Here is a 26,595-nt window from a genome sequence, read left to right on the forward strand (position 1 = left end):
AAGACTTATTAGATAAAATGCATTTTAAGGACATGAAAAAGAGGCAAAGAACAGAAAGAGAAAATCACAGAGCTCAATTACAAAGAGATAAGAGTCTGAGTCCAAAATGCACCCTATTTACTTTGTAGTGCACTACTTTTGACCAGGACCTATAGTGTTTATTATCGAATTTTGTTATCGCTGCAATATCTGAATAATTTTTTTAAGTCTGGCATCTAGAGAACTTTCACTACAATCTTACCATTCGAGAAATGTTAATGGGCTGTGATCCAATCGAATTGCCTAATTTCCTTCCAAATTATAGTGGAAGGGTGTGAGGGAATTTCACCATATTGCTTGCACCTGACATGTCCTTGCAGATTTGATTTGTCTTACTTAAATCTATACCCAGTATAGCCAGAAGAAGACTGGCCAACCCTTGGAGCCTGGTTTCTCTCTAGGTTTCTTATAGCTCCGTGCCTTCTAGGGAGTTTTCCAAGCCACTGTGCTTCTGCCTCTGCATTGCTTGCCCTTTGGGGTTTTAGGCTGGGTATCTGTAAAGAACTTTGACAACTGCTGATGTGAAAAGGGCTTTATATAAAATACATTTGATTGATTGATCGTAAATTGTAATATCAACTAACGAGGAGCCAATACAACTCCCTAAAATCACCATTTATCATCACTGAAAGCATTTCATTGACTTCAGAGTCTCTCCTCTTTGTCTGTGTGACTTTTAAGCTCTGAGAAACACAGCTGCCACAAAGGGCAGGTCGCACAAGCTTCTGTCTCATTAATTTTACTTCCTGACACTGTCATCCAATGATTTATTACCTCCCGTCACAGGCTTCCTGATTGGGCTATTCTTCCTTAATGGGGTGTCATTAGTAAAAACATTAGTTTGAGCGCACCCCTTTCTCGGAGGTCGATATCTGCTATGGCTCACAGGTTGATTGTTTCAACGAAGACTCTGGGAGGAATTGGTGCAGGAATTTGACACAATGCCATGTACCTGCTAGCCATTGGTGGAGTCAGTGTATAACTCTTCTGGCGCATTGTGTGATGTTGAGCAGCACATATATGCGTGTTCGTTGAGGTGGAATACGTGTGTGTGTGTGTGTGTGTGTGTGTGTGTGTGGTGTGTGTGTGTGTGTGTGTGTGTGTGTGTGTGTGTGTGTGTGTGTGTGTGTGTGTGTGTGTGTGTGTGTGTGTGTGTGTGTGTGTGTGTGTGTGGTGTGCGCGTGCATTGGTCTGTGTTCATGCTCTCTTTCAACCCCTCCAGGAGTCTTGGTGAATGAAAAAACAGAACCAACGTCTGGGAAGTAATTTACAGTAATTTGCTGTTCAGGGACAGCAGACACACAGTCTATTAAGAGAAAAGCCAAACTCCAGTACCCCTCTGAGCCAGAAGACAGACAGTTAATCTCCCTCACACTGCCAGCCTTGGCCTGGACTCAGGTAGTTTACAGAGACACACTCTATGTGAGACTGTGCACATGGGCACTTAAGCTGCCCCTTGACTACGGCATGCGGTGTGTGTGTGTGTGTGTGTGTGTGTGTGTGTGTGTGTGTGTGTGTGTGTGTGTGTGTGTGTGTGTGTGTGTGTGTGTGTGTGCGTGTGTGAGTTGGGGTGATATTTTGAGTGTGTGCATGTGCAAGTTTAAGAGCATGTGTGTGTGTGTGTCTGTGTGTTTGATTTTCTCTGGCACACTTAGTCTAAAAAGTTAGTAGAGGTGCTGACTGCTGACTAACAGCGAGTAAACTGTAGGCTATACAAATAAAGAGAGTCACACACCCTCTATATAAGCTTCCAGTAATTTATTGGGTAAACCACAAACGTTTTGGCATCACTGTACCTTCTTCAGGGTAATGTCATGAATGTTTGAACCAGGTTATGTAGACAAACAGTGAAATTATATATATAGTGTGCGACTCTCTGTCACACCTAGTAACACATAATTAGTTACACACCAACTTTTAAATAGCATAAAAGAAAGTGCTGAAAAACAAACAAGGCATTATCCCGAATCTGAACACATTCAATGTATTTTCCCGAACACATACAATGTAATATATTCTCCAAACAATAGATGTCGCTCGTTTGTTAAGTGATATTCGTTATTACCTCGACGGGCACCGTACTCCCATGTTGTTTTCGTTTGTGTATGTTAGCTAGTTTATCATAATCTGAAGCTATGGCTGACTATTCAAAAGTGAAAACAACAAAACTTGTTTTGAAAGGACTAAACAAGGGGTGCGTTTATTCCTCAACATCGAATTCAATATTTGTTTGTGTAGAATATGGTGAATCAAGCTGGCTAATAATGCTATCTAGCTAGCTATCATTCATTGACTGACCAGGCATCAACAGTTAGCTACTGGCTAATGTTAGCTAGCTAACTCTTTGCTATTTAATTTTTTCCCCCCCATTTCTAATTTGACCTTGCTAATGTTGATCCACAATTGTCTTGTAGAAAGAAGAAGAAGCACAAGGATAAGAAGAGAAAAAGAGATGATGCACAAGATAAACCTGATATTGTTGGTATGTTGTTTGTTGGTCAATCTATGCAGCTAGCTAGCTAGATATGTAACTAAATTGAAAATGGTTATTACGATATTCCACAAAGTAGCAAACAACTATGTTTTATTTCTGCTTTCTAGGTGGATGGTGGTGTATCAGTGGCTTTGGGGAGATTTCAGGAACGGTTGCAATAGAGATGCAAACTAATTCCTACATCCATGCCCTGGATACTGGTCTGTTCACAGTTGGTGCACCACATCAAGGTAAGAAAAGAGAGAGTGTCTTGAGCTAAATCTACCCAGTATTTCCTTTATAGTGCACCACATCTCATTAGAGCCACAGTAGAGCTCTGGCCAAACGTAGAGCACAATAATATAGGGAGTAGGGTGTCATGTGTTTTGCATTAATGCATGATGATGATGATGCACACAATTTGCTGTATGCCATACTAGGTTGTTATGCTACTTGATTGGACAGGGGGACGTGTTTTGAGAGGCATTTGGCCTTTTGTTACATCACTGAGTCGATAGGGTTAATTTTGAAGTGTTGGTGATGATGTGTGTGGGGGGTGATCATAAAATGTTATGCTTGACTAAGTGGTGTATGGGAGCGTTGTACTGCCTTTACCCAGAGGCTTTTGTGGTACAGTCCGTTAGGCTTTCACCTCTGCACCGCTTGAGTTAGGGGTCGAGTCCCTGTTACAGCTCTCACCCTCCTGCTCCACCTGTTACCAGGGAGCAGTGAGGGAGGTTTAACGTAGTGGAACTTTTGATATGTTGACATACAGATTACTGTTTGAGACTTATGAAACACAAACAGTGGAAGAGATTGCAAACCACGGGTATCAAATAGTAGATGTCTGCACAATTCAAGACCTAAGGGTAAAATCCTTTTGAATTCACTCACTTTTTGACAGCACCCCGTTTGATTTGAACTAAACTTTCCATACCTATTTGTCCATTGTAGAAGGGCTCAGAAAGTTAACACAAATCTTTGGGGTAGGGTTACCCATCACAAGACATGAACACTGAGTAGCCTTTAGTTTGACATTATTCATCACAGAAAAACTGAAGAAATGCAGAATTTACAACATAAAAAAATTGCATAGAAAATAGCATAAGAAAACATTCACTTGGATACATACTACATGGCATAAACATACTGCAGAACACTTGGATACATACACTACATGGGCAAAAGTATGTGGACACCTGCTTGTCGAACATCTCATTCCAAAGTCATGGGCATTAATATGGAGTTGGTGCCCCTCTTTGCTGCTGCTGTTGTTGGGCGATTAGGCCTGGCTCGCAGTCGGCTTTTCAATTAATCCCAAAGGTGTTCGATGGGGTTGAGGTCAGGGCTCTCTGTGCAGGCCAGTCAAGTTCTTCCACACCGATCTCGACAAACCATTTCTGTATGGACCTCGGTTTGTGCATGGGGGCATTGTCATGCTGAAACAGGAAAGTGCCTTCCCCAAACTGTTGCCACAAAGTTGGAAGCACAGAATCATCTAGCATGTCAATGCTGTAGCGTTAAGATTTCCCTTCACTGGTACTAAGGGGCCTAGCCCGAACCATGAATAACAGCCCCAGATCATTATTCTTCCTCCACCAAACTTTACAGTTGGCACTATGCAGTGGGGCAGGTAGCGTTCTCCTGGCATCCGCCAAAACCGAGAGAACGCGTTTCCACTGCTCCAGAGTCCAATGGCACCACTCCAGCCGACGCTTGGCATTGCGCATGGCTGCTCTGCCATGGAAACCCATTTTATTAGGACTGACGGTTTTTACGCCCTACGCACTAGAGATCGACCGATTAATTAGGGTCGAGTTCAAGTTTTCATAACAATCGGTAATCGGCATTTTTTTTGGGACACCGATTACATTGCACTCCACGAGGAGACTGCGTGGCAGGCTGACTACCTGTTATGCGAGTGCAGCAAGGAGTCAAGGTAAGGTGCTAGCTAGCATTATACGTATCTTATAAAAAACAATCAATCTTAACTTAATCACTAGTTAACTACACTTGGTTGATGATATTACCAGTTTAACTAGCTTGTCCTGCGTTGTTAATAATCAATGCGGTGCCTGTTAATTTATCATCGAATCACAGCCTACTTGGCCAAATGGGTGATGATTTAACAAGCGCATTTGCGAAAAACAGCACTGTCGTTACACCAATGTACCTAACCATAAATATCAATGGCTTTTTTTCAAATCAATACACAATTATATTTTTTTAAACCTGCATATTTAGTTAAAAGAAATTCATGTTAGCAGGCAATATTAACTAGGGAAATTGTCACTTCTCTTGCGTTCTGTGCAAGCAGAGTCAGGGTATATGCAGCAGTTTGGTCCGCTTGGCTCGTTGCGAACTGTGTGAAGACCATTTATTCCTAACAAAGACTGTAATTAATTTGCCGGAATTTTACATAATTATGACATAACATTGAAGGTTGTGCAATGTAACAGCAATATTTAGACTTATTGATGCCACCCGTTCGATACGGAACGGTTCTGTATTTCACTGAAAGAATAAACATTTTGTTTTCGAAATGATAGTTTCCGGATTTGACCATATTAATGATCTAAGGCTCGTACTTCTGTGTGTTTATTATATTATAATTAAGTCTATGATTTGATATTTGATAGAGCAGTTTGACTGAGCGGTGGTAGGCAGCAGCAGGCTCGTAAGCATTCATTCAAACAGCACTTTCCTGCATTTGCCAGCAGCTAAAATAGAAGTCAGTTCTATTTGTGACACAGATCGCGCTGCAAGTCATGCCTCTCCCATCTCATTGGTTTATAGAAGCAGGTGCCCACGTGCCATCTCCTCATTGGTTATATCCACGTGGGTGACTGAAAGACGAACGAGGTCAGTGGTGGTAATGCACCTAATTTATGAAAGTTGCCAATCGCAATATGTCCAGAGAAGAAAAAGCCTAGTAGGAGGAGAGATGACTAGAAACGATTCGGTTGACCGTTTTATGTGTGGATTAATTGTCGGAGATAAGGACCTTGTGCATTTCAGGTAAAATAACAACTCAATGTTTATATCCCCGGACAAATTAGCTAGCAACAGCAAGCTAGCTAAATAGGACAAGTTAGCTAGCAAGTGCAAGCTAGCTAGCCGGTTTGGGTTCCGTGTTATTTTACAGTCTGACAGCAGTGGGTAGTGTGTTTTTTTTATGTATAATACGGGCAGTAATACAGGACAGTCTGTTTCTCGGAGCCTGGTGGTGCACTCACATCCCTTTATTAGATGGAGCAGATGTGTGTTTGAATGTGCATATACCTTGCCGGGTGCACTGCAGCCTGCTCTGCAGTAACTGGAGCTGTGGTTGGACTGCTCCACCTATGGAGATGATCCTCAGGGCCCTCCTCTGCACCCTGTCCAGTTGGGCCTGCTGCTTTTTGCTGCATCCAACTAACAGCACTCCACCGTATTCCAGACCAGTCCTCACCAGGGTAGTATAGACTGACCAGATCTTCAGTGGGTAGGCCATTTCTGTCAAGAACAGTCAAAAAGTGCAGGCATATTGAGGCTTTACTCACTGACTGCTCCACATGTGTGTCACCACTGAGGTTAGAGTCTAGATGAAAACCAAGATACTTGATTGTTGTTACCACTGGTGCTTCCTGTCCTCCTAGGATGAGTGGTGCAGGTTGTGGAGGGTCTCTCTCAAAGCATATCCAGATTTCCATACTTTTTCCCGTTCAGGAGCATGTTGTTGGATGTAGCCAACTCATCCAGCTGCTTTGCCTCCAAGCCCATGGAAGTGTCCTCCTGGATGCTGGTTAGTGGTATATGACTTGGGACAGCTCCACATCATCAGCATACCCAGTGTCACTGAAGACAACTTTTCAGGTGGACATGTGAAGGAGAAACGGATGTGGTGAGACAGTGTGGCAGTGTGGCCCTCTTGTGGCGCACTGCCTCTGACCAGGGGCTAAATTCGCCATCATCCTTTGCCTTCTTCCGCTGGTGTAGCTGTGGAACCAGGCTAGTAACCATGGACACAGTTAAATGTCAGCCAGATGTTGCAGGAGCTTTGAGAGGGTAGTTTGGCAAGCTAACGCCTAAACACTTCTTAATCCCCTCATCTCTGTAGCATCCCGAGCAACTCAGCTGCTGAAATCAACTGTGATTCAAGTGGCTTGCACCAATGTTGCCAACCAGGGTATCTCCAACTTGGGTGGTCTGCACAACTCAAAACAGGTTGGCTCACTAAACTAAAGGCAGAAAAACTAATTGGAGCGTAGTTTCAATTGGAACTTGATTTGCCTATAATCATCATACATTTTGATTATCATGAATTATGGTTATAGTAAGGTTTGGTCTCGCAACTGGTAGCTTGAGCACACATTGTTTGAACTTAAACGGCTTAAGTCAAGGCAGTGTGGTGTCTTGTTCAACCATTTTAGATGGCAACGTCATTCAAGTTGTCAGAAGTCACTCTAAAATGACTGTAAATTCTTAAATGATTTCACTTTGTGAAAGCCTTGCAATTCAAACTAACAAGATTTGAAATGAAGGAGAGAGAGAAAAATCTGAAGTGGTCCTGTTGATTGTTCCCTCTTATAAAGTCATTTTTGAAATGCAAGCCAGCCCAGCATGTCGCTTGCATTTACTTAAATTGTCTGCATCAGGGCCTCTCGAGTGGCGCAGCGGTCGAAGGCACTGCGTCGCAGTGCTAGAGGCGACACTACAGATCCAGGTTCGGTCCCAGGCTGTGTCGCAGCCGGCCATGACTGGGAGACCCATAAGGCAGTGCACAATTGGCCCAGTGTTGTCTGGGTTATCCAAGGGTTTGGCGGGCAGGGATGTCCTCTAGCGACTCCTTGTGGCGGCTGGGCATATGCACGCTAACTTTGGTCGCCAGCTGTACGGCGTTTCCTCCTACACATTGGTGCGGCCGGCTTCCGGGTTAAGCGAGCAATGTGTCAAGAAGCAGTGCGGCTTGGCGGAGTCGTGTTTCGGAGGACGCATGGCTCTCGACCTTCTCCTCTCCTGAGTCCGTACGGGAGTTGCAGCGATGGGACAAGACTGTAACTACCAATTGGATATCACGAAATTGGGAAGAAAAAAGGGGTACTTTATTTAAATACACTTTTTTTTGTCTGCAACGGACTCTGTAATCGGGCATTATAGGCAGAGCAAATGGAGCTGGAAATTGTCAGGAATGAATGAATCCCATAATAGAATGGAAGAAGATCCTAGTTTTCTCATGTTTCATTCTATTCTAATACGAAGAGAGCAAACCTTAAGAGCTGTAATGGACATTGCGTTCCATTAGCGTGGCTAGCCCGGCAAAGCGGCAGGCAATTTTTTTGTGTCATTCATTTGTGGAGAATAAGGGGGGGAACTCCCTAATTGTTTCCTCCAACTTCATTTTCTTGCTTTTTCGATGACCGCCACATTTGATGGCTGCCTACGTGAAGTACCAAGCGTTTTGAACTCAAAACCAATTTTGTCCTAAACGGTATAAGATTTAGTGGCGTTTTCATTCTAAATCAATTTGAAATCACACTCTGAGAGAGTGGACATGTAAAATGAAAGGGAGAACTGAACTACTATGTTGTTCCAGAAGCTATTAGGACATTCATTTCTGCACAGCTTGCCGGGTAATGGTTTAGAGAGGAAGCTGGAATTGCTCCTCCACACACACAACAGGCATTAATCCATTTCTTTGTCCTCTCAAGCATGTTATTGGATATCATCAATATGAATCCGGTGCTAGCTTCGATTTATGGTGCCCATCCACTTGCAGACAATGAAATCATTTACACGGAGGAAATGTATTGCACAGCTCTGTGCTGGGTTAGAATGCAACAAGGTAACAGGCAAAGATCCACATGAGTATCATTGAACTAATGTCATTGTGATTCCTTGCCTCTTAAATGGATAGTTTTGCAGCACAACTTTTAAATTGGTCACGTGTTTCCATACCACCAGATGGTATTGTGTCTGGGGTCCACGATAGATAGCATCTGTTGCGAGTATCCGGACCCACACGGTAGGCTAAGGTGAAAACTGTAGTCCACAATCTAAAATGAACGGGAAAGATAGGCACCAACCATTTCATTTCGATAGTATGTTTACCGTTACAAGTTAGAGGGACATTGCCAACGTGCCAGAATCACATCTTTCAATCAAAAGCTCACAGGCGACATGCTTCGTCTCCCCACCGTTAGCCCCACTGACTAGCAGGCCAGAGCCCCATTACACCAGACCCTGAGCCTCAGGCAAAAGGACTCAACTTGGGGGTGGAGCACCTAACCTAACTAGCCAAGCTAGACTAAATGGGAGTTTCCAGGCAAAGATTCTCTGCCCTAAGGCGAGACATGTTTAAGAAATGTTCAATAAAACCCATCCACCCTCCAAAGACAGAAACGCAGACCTGGGATTCAGCGCACGTTTTTTTTTATTAAAGAGGGGAAAATGCGCCAGGAGATAAAAACATGAACCATTCCTATTCCCTTGGTGAGGCTCTAACTCGGGAGGCAGGCACATTTTAAGTGAGATGAACGAGAAATTGAGTTACAGGGAGAGAGAGAGAGAGAGAGAGAGAGAGAGAGAGAGATGATGTTTCTGCACTTTTATGGGATTTTCAGTAAGCAGGAAACCCATCTAGAATAGTTTCGCCCTCTCAAGCTGAGAAAAGCCCTCGAGGTGCTTAGTCACTGGATGCAGGAGACATTGTGAATACCCTCTGTGTAAACTCAAGGGTCACAGGGCGATATAGGCCTGCTTTAGGGGATGAAATATGATTAGACTATAACCTGTCTGACTATTGTGGTCTGAGAAACATGGAGGTATGTGAGCCTAGGGATTTTATTCGCTATCCCAATGCCCAAATGATTGCACACAGAGGTGTGGTTTCCCAATTTGCATCAATCTGTCCTTGAAATTGACAGACTTTCCCCCCTTTAACTTTCCCTAACGTTGTGAGAATCTGTGATGGTCACATCCTTACGGAGTGTTTCTCTGTATGATTAACTAGCTTCCTTTCATCAGTGGCCACTGATCTGGCAGGACATGATCTGGCAGGGCTCCCAAGTGACTCAGCGGTCTAAGGCACTGCATCTCAGTGCAAGAGGTGTCACTATAGTGCCTGGTTCGAATCCAGGCTGTGTCACATCCGGCTGTGATTGAGAGTCCCATCGGGCGGCGCACAATTGGCCCAGCGTTGTTCAGGTTAGGCCGGAGTAGGCCGTCATTGTAAATAAGAATTTGTTCTTAACTGACTTGCCTAGTTAAATAAATAAAGGTTACATTTAGAGAAAAACATGATAGGTCAAAGCAATAGGGTAGAAATCCATCCACAACCTTTATCCATCACTGATGAAAGAGGAAAGGACACTAGGGCATGAAGCTATATTGGGCAGTAACAGTTGACATGTGAATATTCAGTATATTATACAGTATATTATACAGTATATACATCACATGCGACTAAGCAATTAGCCTATTAAAATGTTTCTGACTCCATAAAGATAATGAATATATACAAGCAAGCATTAGGCAATATTCCAAGCATATAGATCCTAAAGTTAACTTACAGGACAACGCATGTACAAAGAGAGGCCTAGAAGTCTAGGAAATGAGAATTGATCACACAACTTTCCTCCATGGACTGGATACAGGATAAGAGAGAGAACAAAGGCATTTCATTCCATTTATAACATCTGAAGGTGTAACCTTTCAACCCAAAACCAATCACCGTTAACCAGTCAAATGATGCCAAGTTGACAGTAACCTAAACACAAAAGCCCAATCTCCACAGGGGATCATATCATTTTAAAGGCTTGTGTGGGGGATGAGACCAATGTAAATAAGACGGAGGACCATAAAACCTTTTTGGATATAGTAATTCAGAGTTCACTTTATACAAGATACATCCATATAGTTAGAATCAGAGTTATCCTGAGTGAACAGGTTTCAGATATCAAACATGGATATTACAGCATTATTCTATCATTCATTTTATAGTCAGTCCTCTGGATACTGTAAAAGAGATATACATTTTGGCCCCTTAGAGGGGGAAGGGCTGACTAGTCCTTGAGAATTGTCCTTTGTTCCTGGACAATTTGCCATGCAGCTCCACGTGACAGAACACAAATTAGGGCCGAGCCTACAAAGCCAGAGAAGAGTTTTGGAACTCAGGATAAGGATTGCCTGTAATTTTACATCGGTCAGGGTGGGTTTAATCTCTTGGACTACGATGACTAACAAGCAACAGTAGTCCCGGTGCTTTGGTTTCCCGTCGCTGATTATTTGGCCAGATCAGGATTGTGTGACGATGGTGCTTAAATGGGGGCGGGAATTTCAAGAAATGATTACAAGTGGAACATTTTCTGAAGGGGTGGAGCCTTTAGCTGAGAGTTTCCGTTTAAGGGGTTGGAGACTTCTCTAGTCTTTATAGCATCTGTTGTCATACATCTCACCCCAGAACCTACTCGAGCATCTGATGCAATTACACAAGATTTGAGGTCTGGGTTTCCGAGATTAGGGTGGGTGTACGCGATCAATAGCACCCAGCAGCAACGTTGTGTAGCCCGAAGTTGTGTGTTTATAAATGACCATGAAGCGTTAGTAAAACGTGAAGGCTCTACGTCAGTGCGTCTCAAGGGTAGACCCGCTGCTAGAGGAAGTTATGCAAATAGTCTCTTTTCAGAATGACACATCGTAATTGTACGCTAATACATCCGAGATCAAATGCATTGTATTGGCACCACTGCGACAGATTTTATTTTTCAAGATCACGAACCTGGCGAGAGAATGTGAGAAATGCTAATCGTACACAACGTCTCGACACTCTGAATGTTAAGTCGGCAGAGCCAAGCTCCCAAATGTTTGAAGTGATAGTAAAGAGTCATCTTGTTTTTAATCCTCATTAAACCAAAACGAAGGCTCCTCTGGGATGATAAAGAGAGAATGCTCTGATTTTTAGAATATCAATCAGTGATTTTGACTCTAAAAGGGAAATGTTGTCTTTGATATTTTGCAGACGACGAAGGGCCAGACCCCCCGGAGCAATTCACTGCCATCAAGTTGTCAGACTCTAGGTGCGTATGAAAGGAGTAAATATCACCTACGCACATTTTATGTTGACTTCCTCTCCCCCCAAATCTGAATGGAAAGTGTATCCTGGTGAGTTATAATAGACTTCGGAAGAACACTTACAGTTTCTGCAGGTATGCAATTTTGTAAATACAAAATTGGATTTTAATTACAACGTTATAAAAGAGCTTCGCTTCTGTTGTTCAAATGATCATTGAATAGACTTTGCAAAAGTTGTTAGACACTCAAATCAACTTGCCATTATCCAGGAATGAATTTTGTTCTCCTGTGTTTCTCCCTCCCCCCAGGGTAGCCCTGAAGTCTGGCTATGGGAAGTATCTAGGGATCACCTCGGAGGGGGTCGTGGTGGGACGTTCCGACGCCATCGGCTCCCGGGAACAGTGGGAACCTGTTTTCCAGGACGTGAGTGAAGCAACTGCCAATCAAAAAAACGTCAAAGTCAATGCATACAAAGACTGTGATATAATGCCATATCATATAGAATTTGTTGCAAAGTAACCCTAGATATAGATAAGGCTCGTTTTCCTTACAACTTGTTGCTTTGTTGATGCATATCGGAGAGAAAGCTTGACGCTCTCTGCATATAATTGAGCTTTTACCTCGCAAATGGTGTATCAGCATGAGGTGAAACTCATCTGTCAACTAATCTCTTCATTTCATTTCTGTTTTGTCTTCCATTTTTTTCCCAGGGCAAAATGGCTCTCATGGCAGCAAATAGCTGTTTCATCTCCTACAGTGAAAGTGGGGACATTGAGGCCAAGAGCAAGTTGGCGGGGGACGACGAGATGGTTAAGGTGATGTATATATTTCACAAGGTCACTCCATAAACCCCCCCCCCCCCCCCCCCCCATCTATAATATAGCAATTACATCACCATGGGGGAGTCTGAAGTTAGTGATGGAATGAAAGAACTAAATGTCTCTGAACATTAGGGGGGCCAGGATATTGCTATTCAACATGCAACTGTTTTGTGTTTTCCCCCTCTCTCCTTCTGCCTCTTTAAATGATGATGAACAGATCCGGTCATGCGCGGAGAGGGAGGTCAAGCGGAACGACGACATTGCCGACGAGGACAGGGGCAACGTGAAGAACTGCGAGCTCAACTACGTGTATGTACCGTCTGTCTACCTATGTCACAGTGGCAGCAACATTTGCAGCGGTAATCATACAAGGTGGTGATTCCATGCCCTCTAGTCTAGAGAGGTTGTAACCCCTGTTGTACGGCTGATCTTGTCCAAATTAACTTTATTTATGGTAAAGGTATAGGAAATGCAATGGCCTGCCCTATATCATGACAAACAATGTTTTATGCATTTATGAAAAACTTGAAGACAGCCCAACAAGGATCAACACTGAACTGTTAACCTAAATTACAGTACTGAAATTATACCATATACCAGTTCAGTAATGCATGCATCACAGTTAAAGGAAAACTCCACCGAAAAACTATCTTTTGGTATTTGTTTCATTCGTCTATTGTTAATATAATCCCAAAATATTATCAGATTTAAGATTATGTAACTTTCAGAATCAGAAATACAGCCGTTGTGATTCATTTTGCATAATATGATGCAAACTGCATCATTCTGGCTGCATATAAACTTTATTTTGAGCGAACTTAACATGTGTAAATATTAGTATGAACATAAGATTCAACAACTGAGACAAACTGAACAAGTTCCACAGACATGTGACTAACAGAAATGGAATGTGTTCCTGAACAAGGGGGGGTCAAAAGTAACAATCAGTATCTGGTGTGGCCACCAGCTGCATTAAGTACTGCAGTACATCTCTTCCTCATGGACTGCACCAGATTTGCCAGTTCTTGCTGTGAGATGTTACCTCACTCTTCCACCAAGGAACCTGCAAGTTCCCGGACATTTCTGGGGGGAATGGCCCTAGCCTTCACCCTCCGATCCAACAGGTCCCAGATGTGCTCAATGGGATTGAGATCCGGGCTCTTCGCTGGCTATGGCAGAATGCTGACATTCCTGTCTTGCAGGAAATCACGCACAGAACAAGCAGTATGTCTGGTGGCATTGTCATGCTGGAGGGTCATGTCATGATGAGCCTGCAGGAAGGGTACCACATGAGGGAGGAGGAAGTCTTCCCTGTAATGCACAGCGTTGAGATTTCCTGCAATGACAACAAGACCATGACAGGCCCTCCACCTCCATTCGATCCCGCTGCAGAGTACAGGCCTCGGTGTAACGCTCATTCCTTCGATGATAAACGCGAATCCGACCATCACCCCTGGTGAGACAAAACCACGACTCGTCAGTGAAGAACACTTTTTGCCAGTCCTGTCTGGTCCAGCTACAGTGGGTTTGTGCCCATAGGTGACGTTGTTGCCGGTGATGCCTGAGGACGTGCCTTACGACAGGCCTACAAGCCCTCAGTCCAGTCTCTCGCCTATTGCGGACAGTCTGAGCACTGATGGAGGGATTGTGCGTTCCTGGTGTAACTCGGGCAGTTGTTGTTGCCATCCTGTACCTGTCCCGCAGGTGTGATGTTTGGATGTACCGATCCTGTGCAGGTGTTGTTATACGTGGTCTGCCACTGCGAGGATGATCAGCTGTCTGTCCTGTCTCCCAGTATCGCTTTCTTAGGCATCTCACAGTATGGACATTGCGATTTATTGCCCTGGCCACATCTGTAGTCTTCATGCCTCCTTGCAGCATGCCTAAGGCACGTTCACGCAGATGAGCAGGGACCCTGGGCATCTTTATTTTGGTGTTTTTCAGTCAGTAGAAAGGCCTCTTTTAGTGTCCTAAGTTTTCATAACTGTGACCTTAATTGCATACCGACGTTCCACAGGTGCATGTTCATTAATTGTTTATGGTTCATTGAACAAACATGGGAATCAGTGTTTAACCTCTCTGGGCTAGGTGGCACCAAATCGTCCCACCTACGTAACAGCCAGTTGAATCCTGTGGCGCGATTTTCAAATAAATTAGAAATGCTATTACTTCAATTTCTCAAACATATGACTATTTTACAGCTATTTAAAGACAAGACTCTCGTTAATCTAACCACACTGTCCGATTTCAAAAAGGCTTTACAACGAAAGCAAAACATTAGATTATGTCAGCAGAGTACCCAGCCAGAAATAATCAGACACACATTTTTCAAGCTAGCATATAATGTCACAAAAACCCAGAAGACAGCTAAATGCAGCACTAACCTTTGATGATCTTCATCAGATGACACACCTAGGACATTATGTTATACAACACATGCATGTTTTGTTCAATCAAGTTCATATTTATATCAAAAACCAGCTTTTTACATTAGCATGTGACGTTCAGAACTAGCAAACTTCCGGCGAATTCACTAATAATTTACTAAATTACTCACGATAAACGTTCACAAAAAGCATAACAATTATTTTAAGAATTATAGATACAGAACTCCTCTATGCACTCGATATGTCCGATTTTAAAATAGCTTTTCGGTGAAAGCACATTTTGCAATATTCTAAGTAGATAGCCCGGCATCACAGGGCTAGCTATTTAGACACCCAGCAAGTTTAGCCTTCACCAAAATCAGATTTACTATTAGAAAAGTTTGATTACCTTTCCTGTTCTTCGTCAGAATGCACTCCCAGGACTTCTACTTCAATTACAAATGTTGGTTTGGTCCAAAATAATCCATAGTTATGTTCCAACAGCGGCGTTTTGTTTGTGCGTTCAGGACACTATCCGAATGGTAAATAAGGGTCACGCGCATGGCGCATTTCGTGACAAAAGACTTCTAAATATTTCATTACCGTACTTCGAAGCATGTCAACCGCTGTTTAAAATCAATTTTTATGCCATTTTTCTTGTAAAAAAGCGATAATATTCCGACCGGGAATCTGCAATTAGGTAAACAGCCGAAAGAAAATACAGCATGGGGTCGACTCGGGCACGCGCCTAATTCCTTTGTCCTCTGATCGGCCACTTGGCAAAGGCGATTATGTGTTTCAGCCTGGGGCTGCCTCGACATCATTCAGCTTTTTCCCGGGCTCTGGGAGCCTATTGGAGCCGTAGGAAGTGTCACGTTACAGCTAAGATCCTGACTCTTCAATAAACAGAGGCAAGAACAACAACACCTTGTCAGACAGGCCACTTACTGCATGAAATCTTCTCAGGTTTTTGCCTGCCATATGAGTTCTGTTATACTCACAGACACCATTCAAACAGTTTTAGAAACTTTAGGGTGTTTTCTATCCAAAGCCAATAATTATATGCATATTCTAGTTACTGGGCAGGAGTAGTAACCAGATTAAATCGGGTACGTTTTTTATCCGGCCGTGTAAATACTGCCCCCTAGCCCTAACAGGTTAAACCCTTTACAATGAAGATCTGTGAAGTTATTTGGATTACAAATTATCTTTGAAAGACAGGGTACTGAAAAAGGGACTTTTTGTTTATGTATTTTGAAAGTTATATCTTAAACTTGATTGTTGACATGCAAAACATTTTGCGGTGGAATTTTCCTTTAAACTTCACCTACCAGTTCTCACAGTGGTGGGTTAAGCATTTTATGTAGAAAAGACAGCCAAGGAAGGTGGAGGGGTTGAACACTATGACCTTCCGTAGACAGACAGTGATTTCCCTCCAGTTTTCACCTGACAACCTTCCGCTCCGGCAAGATTTTGACAACTAAATCACAGGCCCGGATGCGCGAGGAGAAGGTGGGGAGAGCATAGGAGTGCCACTTCATCAATCCCACTCCCTTAAAATGCTGATTGATGGGCCAAAGCTGCCTGGATGGAAACGAGAACGGAACGCCGCAGCCGCTTTCACGGCCTGCGGCGGCCCATTAAGTTCTGAGGGCTAAGCGTGAACAAGGCTGTCATTGTGTTCCCTTTTTCCTCTTCCCCTTTCAACTTCGTTTTCCGTTTTTTATCTTCCCCCTCTCTCCATCGTTTTTTATTTTTATTTTAGAGGAAAACACGGGGGAAATGGACTCATCATGTTGACGTGACGATAATGGCTGCTCTTGAGCCCGTCATCGTGATGTAGTGCTTAGCATCCCCGAGCGTGTTTCGTGAACCGAGCACTGTCCGTGAATCATAAACCACTGACAGACTGTAACCACGGCTAGAGGGTCTAAATGTCGTCAGCGCGCCTTATAAAAATCTATGCGTTTGTTTGCGGCCCCGTTGTACTCTGTATGTATCTACTTTCAGCACTGTTTACTTCAATGGAAATGGCACGGTACTTACGAGTGTAAGTCGCTCTATACACATTTGTCATTGATAATAGTAGCCCCAGAAAGTGCAATGTTATTTATATTCTCTGACATTGCTCGTTCTAATATTTTATTTGGAGGATTTGCGTTTTTGTTATGTATTACTGCACTGTTGGAGCTAGGAACACAAGCATTTCACTACACTTGGGATAACATCTGTAAAATATCTGTACGACCAATAAGATTTGATTCAGTGATGCTATTCTTTGTGTTTGATAGTGGTGTGACTGGTCCTTCCGTGTCTTATCATGAGGCTTTGTATGATATTTGTGTGTAATAAGTCTCACTGAACACGGATTTCTGATATTACAGAAAGAAATTCCAGAGTTTCCAGGACAGGCGGCTGAGGGTGAACGAGGAGGACAGCACCACACTGAAGATGGCCCGAAAAGATGGGAAGTTCCACGAGGAGCTGTTAGACAGGTGGGAGAACATCTTCATAAAGAGGCAAATCCTAAACAAATTTTCATTCAGTCTCCCATTGACATCAATTCATGAATAAGTGAAAATTTTATTTCAGTGGCGGTAGGAGCCCCAAACGAAACAAGAACACACAAACTGGTTTTATTGATCAACACATCCGAACTTCCTTTCCAAGAAATCACTCTGGAACTGGTGACATGACTCCTACTGATGGCTATTTTAATAGCAGGAGTCAGTCACATAACTGGTCAAACTGCCAACACACTTTAAACCTATTTGCGCAAACCTGTTTCAATTCAACATGTTGCGACAAGCTGACTTGTCACATGATACCTATTTACATTGTCTGGTGGATAGTGGTGATGTAAGGACTAAAAATAACCACTTGTGACTTTTTATTTGTCCACAGGAGAGCCAAGATGAAAGCAGACCGATACTGCAAGTGAAGATACAAAAGTTTATGGATTGTCCACTCGTCTTTGAATTCCTTATATTGAAATCAAAAAGGCTTTTATTTTTTATTTGTTTGGCTGGCATTGATTAATCTGTTTTGATGTAACTTTTTATCATGAATAAATGTTATTTGGGTAAGAGAAAGTCAATTGTGGGATTGTGTAATTTCAATCCCTAAACCCCTTCCCTAGCTGGCAGCTCAGAAGACTGATTAGCTTGTTTCACTTGGTTTCCCTATGCGTCATCTCTCAGATAATAAACTGCAGTAGTGGTTATGGTGAACTGGATTGTATTTCCTGTAAATCATTGCCAACATGCCTACCACCACTATTTTTGTTTTGACCAGATCAGCAGACCTGTCAGATGTTTGGGACAGTCCATTGATGTTTGTTTATTAGGGAATACGGTAGGGAAGAGGGGGGTAAGTTAAGGCAATCTTTGCTTACCGCATCACTCCATCAAGGGAAATATACACTGCTCAAAAAAATAAAGGGAACACTAAAATAACACATCCTAGATCTGAATGAAATAAATAATCGTATTAAATACTTTTTTCTTTACATAGTTGAATGTGCTGACAACAAAATCACACAAAAATAATCAATGGAAATCCAATTTATCAACCCATGGAGGTCTGGATTTGGAGTCACACTCAAAATTAAAGTGGAAAACCACACTACAGGCTGATGCAACTTTGATGTAATGTCCTTAAAACAAGTCAAAATGAAGTTCAGTAGTGTGTATGGCCTCCACGTGCCTGTATGACCTCCCTACAACGCTTGGGCATGCTCCTGATGTGGCGGATGGTCTCCTGAGGGATCTCCTCCCAGACCTGGACTAAAGCATCTGCCAACTCTTGGACAGTCTGTGGTGCAACGTGGTGTTGGTGGATGGAGCGAGACATGATGTCCCAGATGTGCTCAATTGGATTCAGGTCTGGGGAACGGGTGGGCCAGTCTATAGCATCAATGCCTTCCTCTTTCAGGAATTGCTGACACACTCCAGCCACATGAGGTCTAGCATTGTCTTGCATTAGGAGGAACCCAGGGCCAACCGCACCAGCATATGGTCTCACGATCTCATCTCGGTACCTAATGGCAGTCAGGCTACCTCTGGCGAGCACATGGAGGGCTGTGCGGCCCCCCAAAGAAATGTCACCCCACACCATGACTGACCCACCTCCAAACCGGTCATGCTGGAGGATGTTGCAGGAAGCAGAACGTTCTCCACGGCGTCTCCAGACTGTGTCACATGTGCTCAGTGTGAACCTGCTTTCATCTGTGAAGAGCACAGGGCGCCAGTGGCGAATTTGCCAATCTTGGTGTTCTCTGGCAAATGCCAAACGTCCTGCACGGTGTTGGGCTGTAAGCACAACCCCCACCTGTGGACGTCGGGTCCTCATACCATCCTCATGGAGTCTGTTTCTGACCGTTTGAGCAGACACATGCACATTTGTGGCCTGCTGGAGGTCATTTTGCAGGGCTCTGGCAGTGCTCCTCCTGCTCCTCCTTGCACAAAGGCGGAGGTAGCGGTCCTGCTGCTGGGTTGTTGCCCTCCTACGGCCTCCTCCACGTCTCCTGATGTACTGGCCTGTCTCCTGGTAGCGCCTCCATGCTCTGGACACTACGCTGACAGACACAGCAAACCTTCTTGCCACAGCTCGCATTGATGTGCCATCCTGGATGATCTGCACTACCTGAGCCACTTGTGTGGGTTGTAGACTCCGTCTCATGCTACCACTAGAGTGAAAGCACCGCCAGCATTCAAAAGTGACCAAAACATCAGCCAGGAAGCATAGGAACTGAGAAGTGGTCTGTGGTCCCCACCTGCAGAACCACTCCTTTATTGGGGGTGTCTTGCTAATTGCCTATAATTTCTACCTGTTGTCTATTCCATTTGCACAACAGCATGTGAAATTTATTGTCAATCAGTGTTGCTTCCTAAGTGGACAGTTTGATTTCACAGAGGTGTGATTGACTTGGAGTTACATTGTGTTGTTTAAGTGTTCCCTTTATTTTTTTGAGCAGTGTAGTATTCATTCTAGCAAAGATATCTACATATTTCAGGATGTTGTGTATCCCTGGAAATAATCCAAATTCATGTGACCATTTACGGTTTTGAAAACAGCTTGTCCAAAAAAAGTTATTTTGGCAAAACATACCCCCGGTATGTGGTAAACTGAGCCGCAGGACAAGGTACGTTAACCTCTATGGAATCGGTATCCCCCCGCGTCCAATTGACACTAGCTATTACAGTTAAATAATACCATGCTATTGTTTGAGGAGAGTGCACAATTATGAATTTAAATGTATTAATAAACCAATTAGGCACATTTTGGGCAGTCTTGATACAACATTTTGAACAGATATGCAATGGTTATATTGGATCAGTCTAAAACTTTGCACATACACTGCTGCCATCTAGTTGCCAAAATCTAAATTGTGCCTGGGCTGGAATAATAGATTTTGGCCTCTCTTTCAAAGATGATAATACAAAGAAAAAAAGCATGCATTTTTTTGTACCATCTTTTAGCAGATCAAATGTGTTATTCTCCTACATTAATTTCACATTTCCACAAACTTCAAAGTATTTCCTTTCAAATGGCATCAAGAATATGCATATCTTTGCTTCAGGTCCTGAGCTACAGGCCGTTAGATTTGGGTATGTCATTTTAGGTGAAAATGTAAAAAAGGGTTGGATCCTTTAAGCTGCTTGCAAATGTCTACTGAATGAAATATCACCACTACCTTTTTAAAACCATTTCTATCTGTATTTCCCAAATACAATTCAACACATTGCTTTGTCTTTTAATAATTGAAAGTATCTTTTATCACAGGCTTAACACCTTACAAACACTTTGTACTTTTAACATAGGCCAGGCCCTGTTGCCTCATATCCCAGCAATAATGCCATGCATTTCACCTGGGAAGAAAACAAACTTTAATTTTCTCAACTTGCCATTGGCTCAACTTATCCCAAGGCAAACATTGACTATATTAGCCCACACAGCTACAAGGACGCACTTTAATGCTAATTTTATATCCTCATATTAAATCTTATAGAGACGCCAACTGTTGTATAGAACAATGATTTACTTTGGTTTCGATAAAAGCATCAAGAAACCTCTAACACATTAATTTGACTTGTTACATTTTTTGGGACCTAACTTGCTTACTACTTTTTCCCATGTGGTTTCTTCCTTCACAGACTCCATGAAATTATGACCTCTTTCTACATATTTGGTCAAATTATGAATTTTGTGTTCGGCTCAATTTACCCCACGCTCCCCTACAGCTTCAAGGTGTGAATATGACAAGGCTCCTCAGCTTTTCCTCATCTTCTTCAAACTATTTTGAACATAATTTGCTGACAAGCGAATTAGCTTTAAAAAGTCATTTGTCGCAACCCCTTAAATTTGCTTTCAGTTTTATGAGTAACCTGTGCCCAATTTTAACTACAATAATCCCATACTATTGATATTTAATTGCCAGTCATGTCATGTGTGCACTTGTTTTCATTTCAGTATAACAATCAGGAATGTACCAGTATCAGAGGTGGGAGGACATATCATTCCACATAAGTAGAATCCTATTTATACACTTACATATACAAATGTAATACGTGACATAAACAAAACAACTAATGTATCTGAATCAGAGAAAAATGCCACTATAAAATATGTTGTAACCGCCCGACCATACTGTAATGGTACGCTCCCTCAAATCACGAGGAAAGCATACACTTCCGTATTTTGAAGCTGACCAAAAGTCAGGAGAAGCTTCACACACAAACAATGGGACACAAGATGGATAGGTTGTGTTGTCTTCTTTTGGTGTCCTTATCTGTAGTATCGGCACAGTTTGTGCCACCGGTAAGTGATCCAAATAATGAATATTCTGTAATTGTAAACTGTCTGCCAAATATTAGCCTGAGTGCTAGCTAGAAAGTGCGTTTTCACCTGAACAAAGCTTTGGTTTCTTTCGCCCTCTTAACAGTATACCGAAGAATGCCAGACGGGCATGTACCCTCCCAAAGGTCCAACGTAAGTATTTTCCATTAGTTAGTCACAGTATGCTAGTTATGTTAGCTAGTTGTCCGAGGTGCTGCCAAATGTCCATAACATCTAAACAACTTGCATAAGTTTCGTAATACCCGGCCGGTCCCAGATCATGGCTCATGCATGAGGCGGCACACTTATGCCAGGTTAACAAGAAGTGTTTGTATTGTGTATAACCAGGTGCATTTAGTCATTAGCTACCTGCCTCTTGTCCATTGTAATTGGTCTGGGGCAACTTTGACTACTGTAGTGACTACTGTAGCCTTAAAATGAATCTCACATGACAATATTGTGTAATACCACTTGCAGGGTGACCTCAATGTCATTATGCATCAATCTAACATTTCTCATGTCACGATTTGGATCAGATTCAAAGGGTCTGTCACCTGGTACACAATAGACCTGGATTTGCCCCCCAGCGAAAGATGGAAGCTAATCATCACTGACAAAAAGGCTGAGGTGAGAGTATTACATGTCTTGTTCGTATCAATTTCAATTACGTAAATGTATTTACTGTAAGATCAGTACTGTTTTCTTATTCACTATTTGTCTGGTTTTCTTCAGTTGGTCAACATGATCCAGGCTATCAGGGATTTGGCCAACGCATTTGTTCCTAGTGGGAAACTGATAGATTTGGTCGACAAGGACTTGGTGAGAGCATTTGAGCATTTCACTGGAAAACTATTACATCTCATAAAATAATTAAAATAATTTAATTTGATAATGGATCCGAAACAGTTACATTACCAATGGTCTTGTGTGTTCTGCAGCCTTTGATAGTGGATACCCTACCCTACCCATTCAATGAAGAAATAAAAGGAATCGCGACTGCCTCGGGTGTTCCCCTTGGTAATATACAGTAACCCACAATTGCTTATTTCAACCAACGTCACTATCATTCAGTCTCTAGTTTCTCACCTCCCTCTATTCTGATTCTATTATACTTGTTTCACTACAGGAGAGGTTGTCCTCTACAACATCTTCTATGAGATCTTTACGGTGTGCACTTCTCTAGTGGCAGAGGACTCAAATGGTAAGTAGCTCATGTTATGACATTTGAATCAATACTTTAGTTATGTACATGTCATCACAGTAGGACGTGATGCTTGAAATGTTCATGTACACACAGCATTTTGGTTTCTTCTTGCATTGTCATAGGTAACCTTATCCATGGGCGGAATATGGACTTTGGACTATTCATGGGGTAAGAATGTCACTGCTACGGTTTAGTGACAAAGGAAGGCATATCAAGGGTCCTACCATGCATTGTGTTAATAGGACACTGTAGCTATTACAAACCCAAATCACTAGTCAGTCACTGATTTATATCAGGTGTGCATTTATTTGGGTGAACAATACCTTTTAACCAATTTCACCCCTGCCCGGTTTTCGGTAAACTTTTTTCCAGTTGCTACACCTTTCACTCTTTACTGAAAATAATCCCCTTATTGTTTCTTTCTCTACCAGTTGGGACATGAAGAACAGGTCCTGGTTGATAACAGAGAAACTCAAGCCTCTGGTGGTCAACATTGACTTCCAGAGAGGCAACAAGACTGTCTTCAAGTCCACTAACTTCGCCGGCTACGTGGGCATGTTGACTGGCATCAAGCCGGTGAGCTCCGGGCTGCATTCAGCAGGCACAAATGGAAAAAAGCAACATTTTCAAATGGGAACATTGACAAAAAGGAAAAATAAACCCCTTTTGAATGTGACCCTGAAGTGGCGTCTTTTTCAGTCAATGATGACAAACATCTGTTTTAACATCATGGTAGTTGTGAAAGTGTAATATGACTCAAATGTTAACTTTTCTTTGAAGCATGCTTTCACTCTGACCATGAATGAGCGCTTCAGCCTTGATGGAGGATACATCGGTGAGCTACCCAACTCTCCCAGTCTCTCAATCAGTACATTTATAGACCTGTTATGAATGTGGAGCTGGGAATATTAAGTGTGTCTGTCCTCTCAGGGATCGTGGAGTGGATCCTGGGGAATAGAGATGGGATGTGGATGAGCTTCCTCACTCGCTCGGTCTTAGAGAACGCTACCAGGTATCTTTCTACTTTCATGGAAGTATCAAATGACAATGTCATTTAACTACAGTTGACATGATAATTTGTTAATGTTTTGTTATTGACGGCAATAACACATTCTTGCTTTAATGAGGGCTGTATTATGGAGGAAAACCTGAGCACATTCAAGACCAGCATTACGAAACGGACATTTCTTTGGTCTCACGTGAAAACACACCCTTTCTTTAACCCTGTGTGTGTCCAGCTACGAGGAGGCAAAGAACCTTCTGGCCCAGACCAAGCTGCTGGCCCCAGCCTACTTCATCCTGGGAGGGAACCAGACGGGCCAGGGCTGTGTCATCACCCGCTCCAGAGTCCTCAGCCTCGACATCTGGGAGTGAGTGGCTAAAACATATTACTATACACTTTCAACTACTGAAATTAAATACTAACACACTAGTAGTGTAGCAGGGGTCTCTAACTTGTGTCACGGAGAAATACTAGCTGTGAAGGCTTCTGTTCCAGCCCAGCACTGATTTGAAAAGGTGCTGGGGTGGAACAATATCACCTTGCGTCACACTAGTCATATTGTTTAACATTCAGGGATGTGATCCAGACTACAAAAACAGGGAAATCTGAAATGTCTAGCCAATAGGTACATTTCTATTACATAAGGATACATGTAAACTAGATTTTTTTTTTTTACCCATTTCGTGATGTCCAATTGGTAGTTAGTCTTGTCCCATCAATGCAACTCCCGTACGGACTTGGGAGAGGTGACGGTCAAGAGCCATGCGTCCTCCGAAACGCGACCCTGCCAAGCCGCACTGCTTCTTGACACACTGCTCACTTAACCCGGAAGCCAGCCGCACCAACGTGTCGGAGGAAACACCGTACAGCTGGCGACCAAAGTCAGCGTGCATATGCCTGGTCTGCCACAAAGAGTCGCTAGAGCGCAATGGGACAAGGACATCCCAGCCGGCCAAACCTGGACAACGCTGGGCTAATTGTGCGCCGCCTCATAGGTTTCCTGGTCGCGGCCGGCGTCGAACCCGGATCTGTAGTGACACTAATAATAGCACTGCGCAACGCAGGAGGCCTAGATATTCCTGATTTAATCATACTGCTCATTCCTAAACATTGTACTCCTGTTGTGAAGGATTGAGCTGAAGCTGGGCCGCTGGTACGTTCTGGAAACCAACTACGATCACTGGAAGGAGCCTCTGTTCTTGGACAACCGCAGAACTCCAGCCATGAAGTGTATGAACCAGACCATGCAGGCAGTGAGTACTACAACCATAGATAAGCCATATAGATGTAGTTGGGCAGATACCAACCATTCCATGGCTGAACAAAAAGTCAACTATAATTTGGCTCTGCTCCTTACGTTATATTTCTGGATATTGGTTTCAATTTCAGACAAGGTATCTTTGTGCTAAACAAAGTGCTAAGATTATTTTCCCCTATCCTTTCTTCTCAGAACATCTCACTGAAGACCGTGTACGACGTGCTGTCGACAAAACCAGTCTTGAACAAGGTGAGCCGTTATTTACTATTATCATTATCAACCATTTTCACAAGGAACCATTCAAGGTATTTCTATCGATTCAATAAATCTGTCTAATGCGTAAGTCCTGTTAGCATTTTTCAAAAGACCACCCGAGTGACATTGACTTGTCATTGCAGTTGACCACATACACCACGTTGATGGACGTGAACAAGGGCAAACTGGAATCCTACATCCGTGACTGCCCCAACCCCTGTATGCCCTGGTGAAGCCTCCAGATGGGTTTCTAAATAATCTATTGCACAGAACGGTGGTGGGGAGATGGGCTTAACTGATTCAGAAACAACTGGAGAATGCACTGTAACTAAAGGCTCCAATCGAAATAACCCTTAACACTCGTACATGGGTTGAAAATGGCAGATTTGGGCACTGTTAAGCACCACAATTGGAACAGTGGGCTGCACAGTAACATGCTATACATGTCAGAGATCACGTTCTCTGAACTGGAGCATTGTGCAACAAGTTGCCTTCCCAGTAATTGGGCAACTTTGAGTGAGAAATGCTGTAAATTAAGAGAACTCAATGTATTTTGAAAGATGACAGGGGATTATAATAAATACCACTTTGATGTCATACAAGCAACCCAAACACCTGGGAGTCCAAATGTGCACTTTCCAAATCATAAAACTCATGTCTATACAGTGCCAAATGTTTATGATCACTGTTTGATGTACAGTTACAAGATGTAATGTCATCATACCCTTGATTTTCCTGATTTTTTTTTTTGCCCATTTGATTTTTTTTTGCTGCTGCACTTTCTCCTTTCTATGTGCAGCAAAATTACAATGTCTGAATTGCCTTGTGAAAGCGTAACATGTCTTGTTGCACCTACCTCACACTTCCCAATAATAGTCTTGTTACTGGATGTATCTGGAGTTAAAAAAAATAAAAATGAATTATCAAAATGTACACAAAGCTCAAATGCAAATCATGTGTAAAATTTGGATTCAGTTGAACTTGTGTACTCCCCTTTGGTCTTAATAATTTCCACACGGTTACCTTTCAATTACTTCCATGTTCATGCATATGCCTTTGTGAGAAACATTTCAATAGGCCAATTCCCACAAGTGTAAAGGGTTAAATGGCACCTCAATATTTAGAAAACATTTGCCATTCACGCTTTGTTCCAAATTAACATGTATTAGCCTGTAATTTATATCAACGATAGAGCCTTTCTACCGCGGTAGGGAATGATTGGTGAGGAAACGCCTCCATTTACGAAATCTATTTACAGGTCACATTGTTACACAATTGAGAAAGTGCC

At 42.8% G+C, this 26,595-nt stretch overlaps 2 protein-coding genes across 2 annotated transcripts; both read left to right on the forward strand.

The window, feature by feature from the left end:
• Positions 1-2,105: 2,105 nt before the first annotated feature.
• Positions 2,106-17,842, forward strand: LOC106609940 (protein FRG1). Its single transcript, XM_014208981.3, has 9 exons — positions 2,106-2,233; positions 2,454-2,521; positions 2,641-2,763; positions 11,511-11,568; positions 11,872-11,986; positions 12,274-12,378; positions 12,602-12,693; positions 17,135-17,245; positions 17,655-17,842. The coding sequence occupies exons 1-9, from the start codon at positions 2,175-2,177 to the stop codon at positions 17,689-17,691; spliced, it is 768 nt and encodes a 255-aa protein (XP_014064456.1). The 5' UTR covers positions 2,106-2,174; the 3' UTR covers positions 17,692-17,842.
• A 3,541-nt stretch (positions 17,843-21,383) lies between these two features.
• LOC106609942 (acid ceramidase) lies at positions 21,384-26,291 on the forward strand. The gene is made up of 14 exons (XM_014208991.3): positions 21,384-21,569; positions 21,694-21,740; positions 22,124-22,214; positions 22,320-22,406; positions 22,526-22,604; positions 22,714-22,788; positions 22,914-22,959; positions 23,223-23,367; positions 23,572-23,626; positions 23,722-23,803; positions 24,030-24,161; positions 24,924-25,047; positions 25,245-25,301; positions 25,451-26,291. The coding sequence occupies exons 1-14, from the start codon at positions 21,492-21,494 to the stop codon at positions 25,538-25,540; spliced, it is 1,188 nt and encodes a 395-aa protein (XP_014064466.1). The 5' UTR covers positions 21,384-21,491; the 3' UTR covers positions 25,541-26,291.
• Positions 26,292-26,595: the final 304 nt, after the last annotated feature.

Source organism: Salmo salar, chromosome 08 (genome assembly GCF_965601325.2).
Source record: "Salmo salar chromosome 08, fSalSal1, whole genome shotgun sequence".
In the NCBI taxonomy this organism is placed as follows: Eukaryota; Metazoa; Chordata; class Actinopteri; order Salmoniformes; family Salmonidae; genus Salmo; species Salmo salar.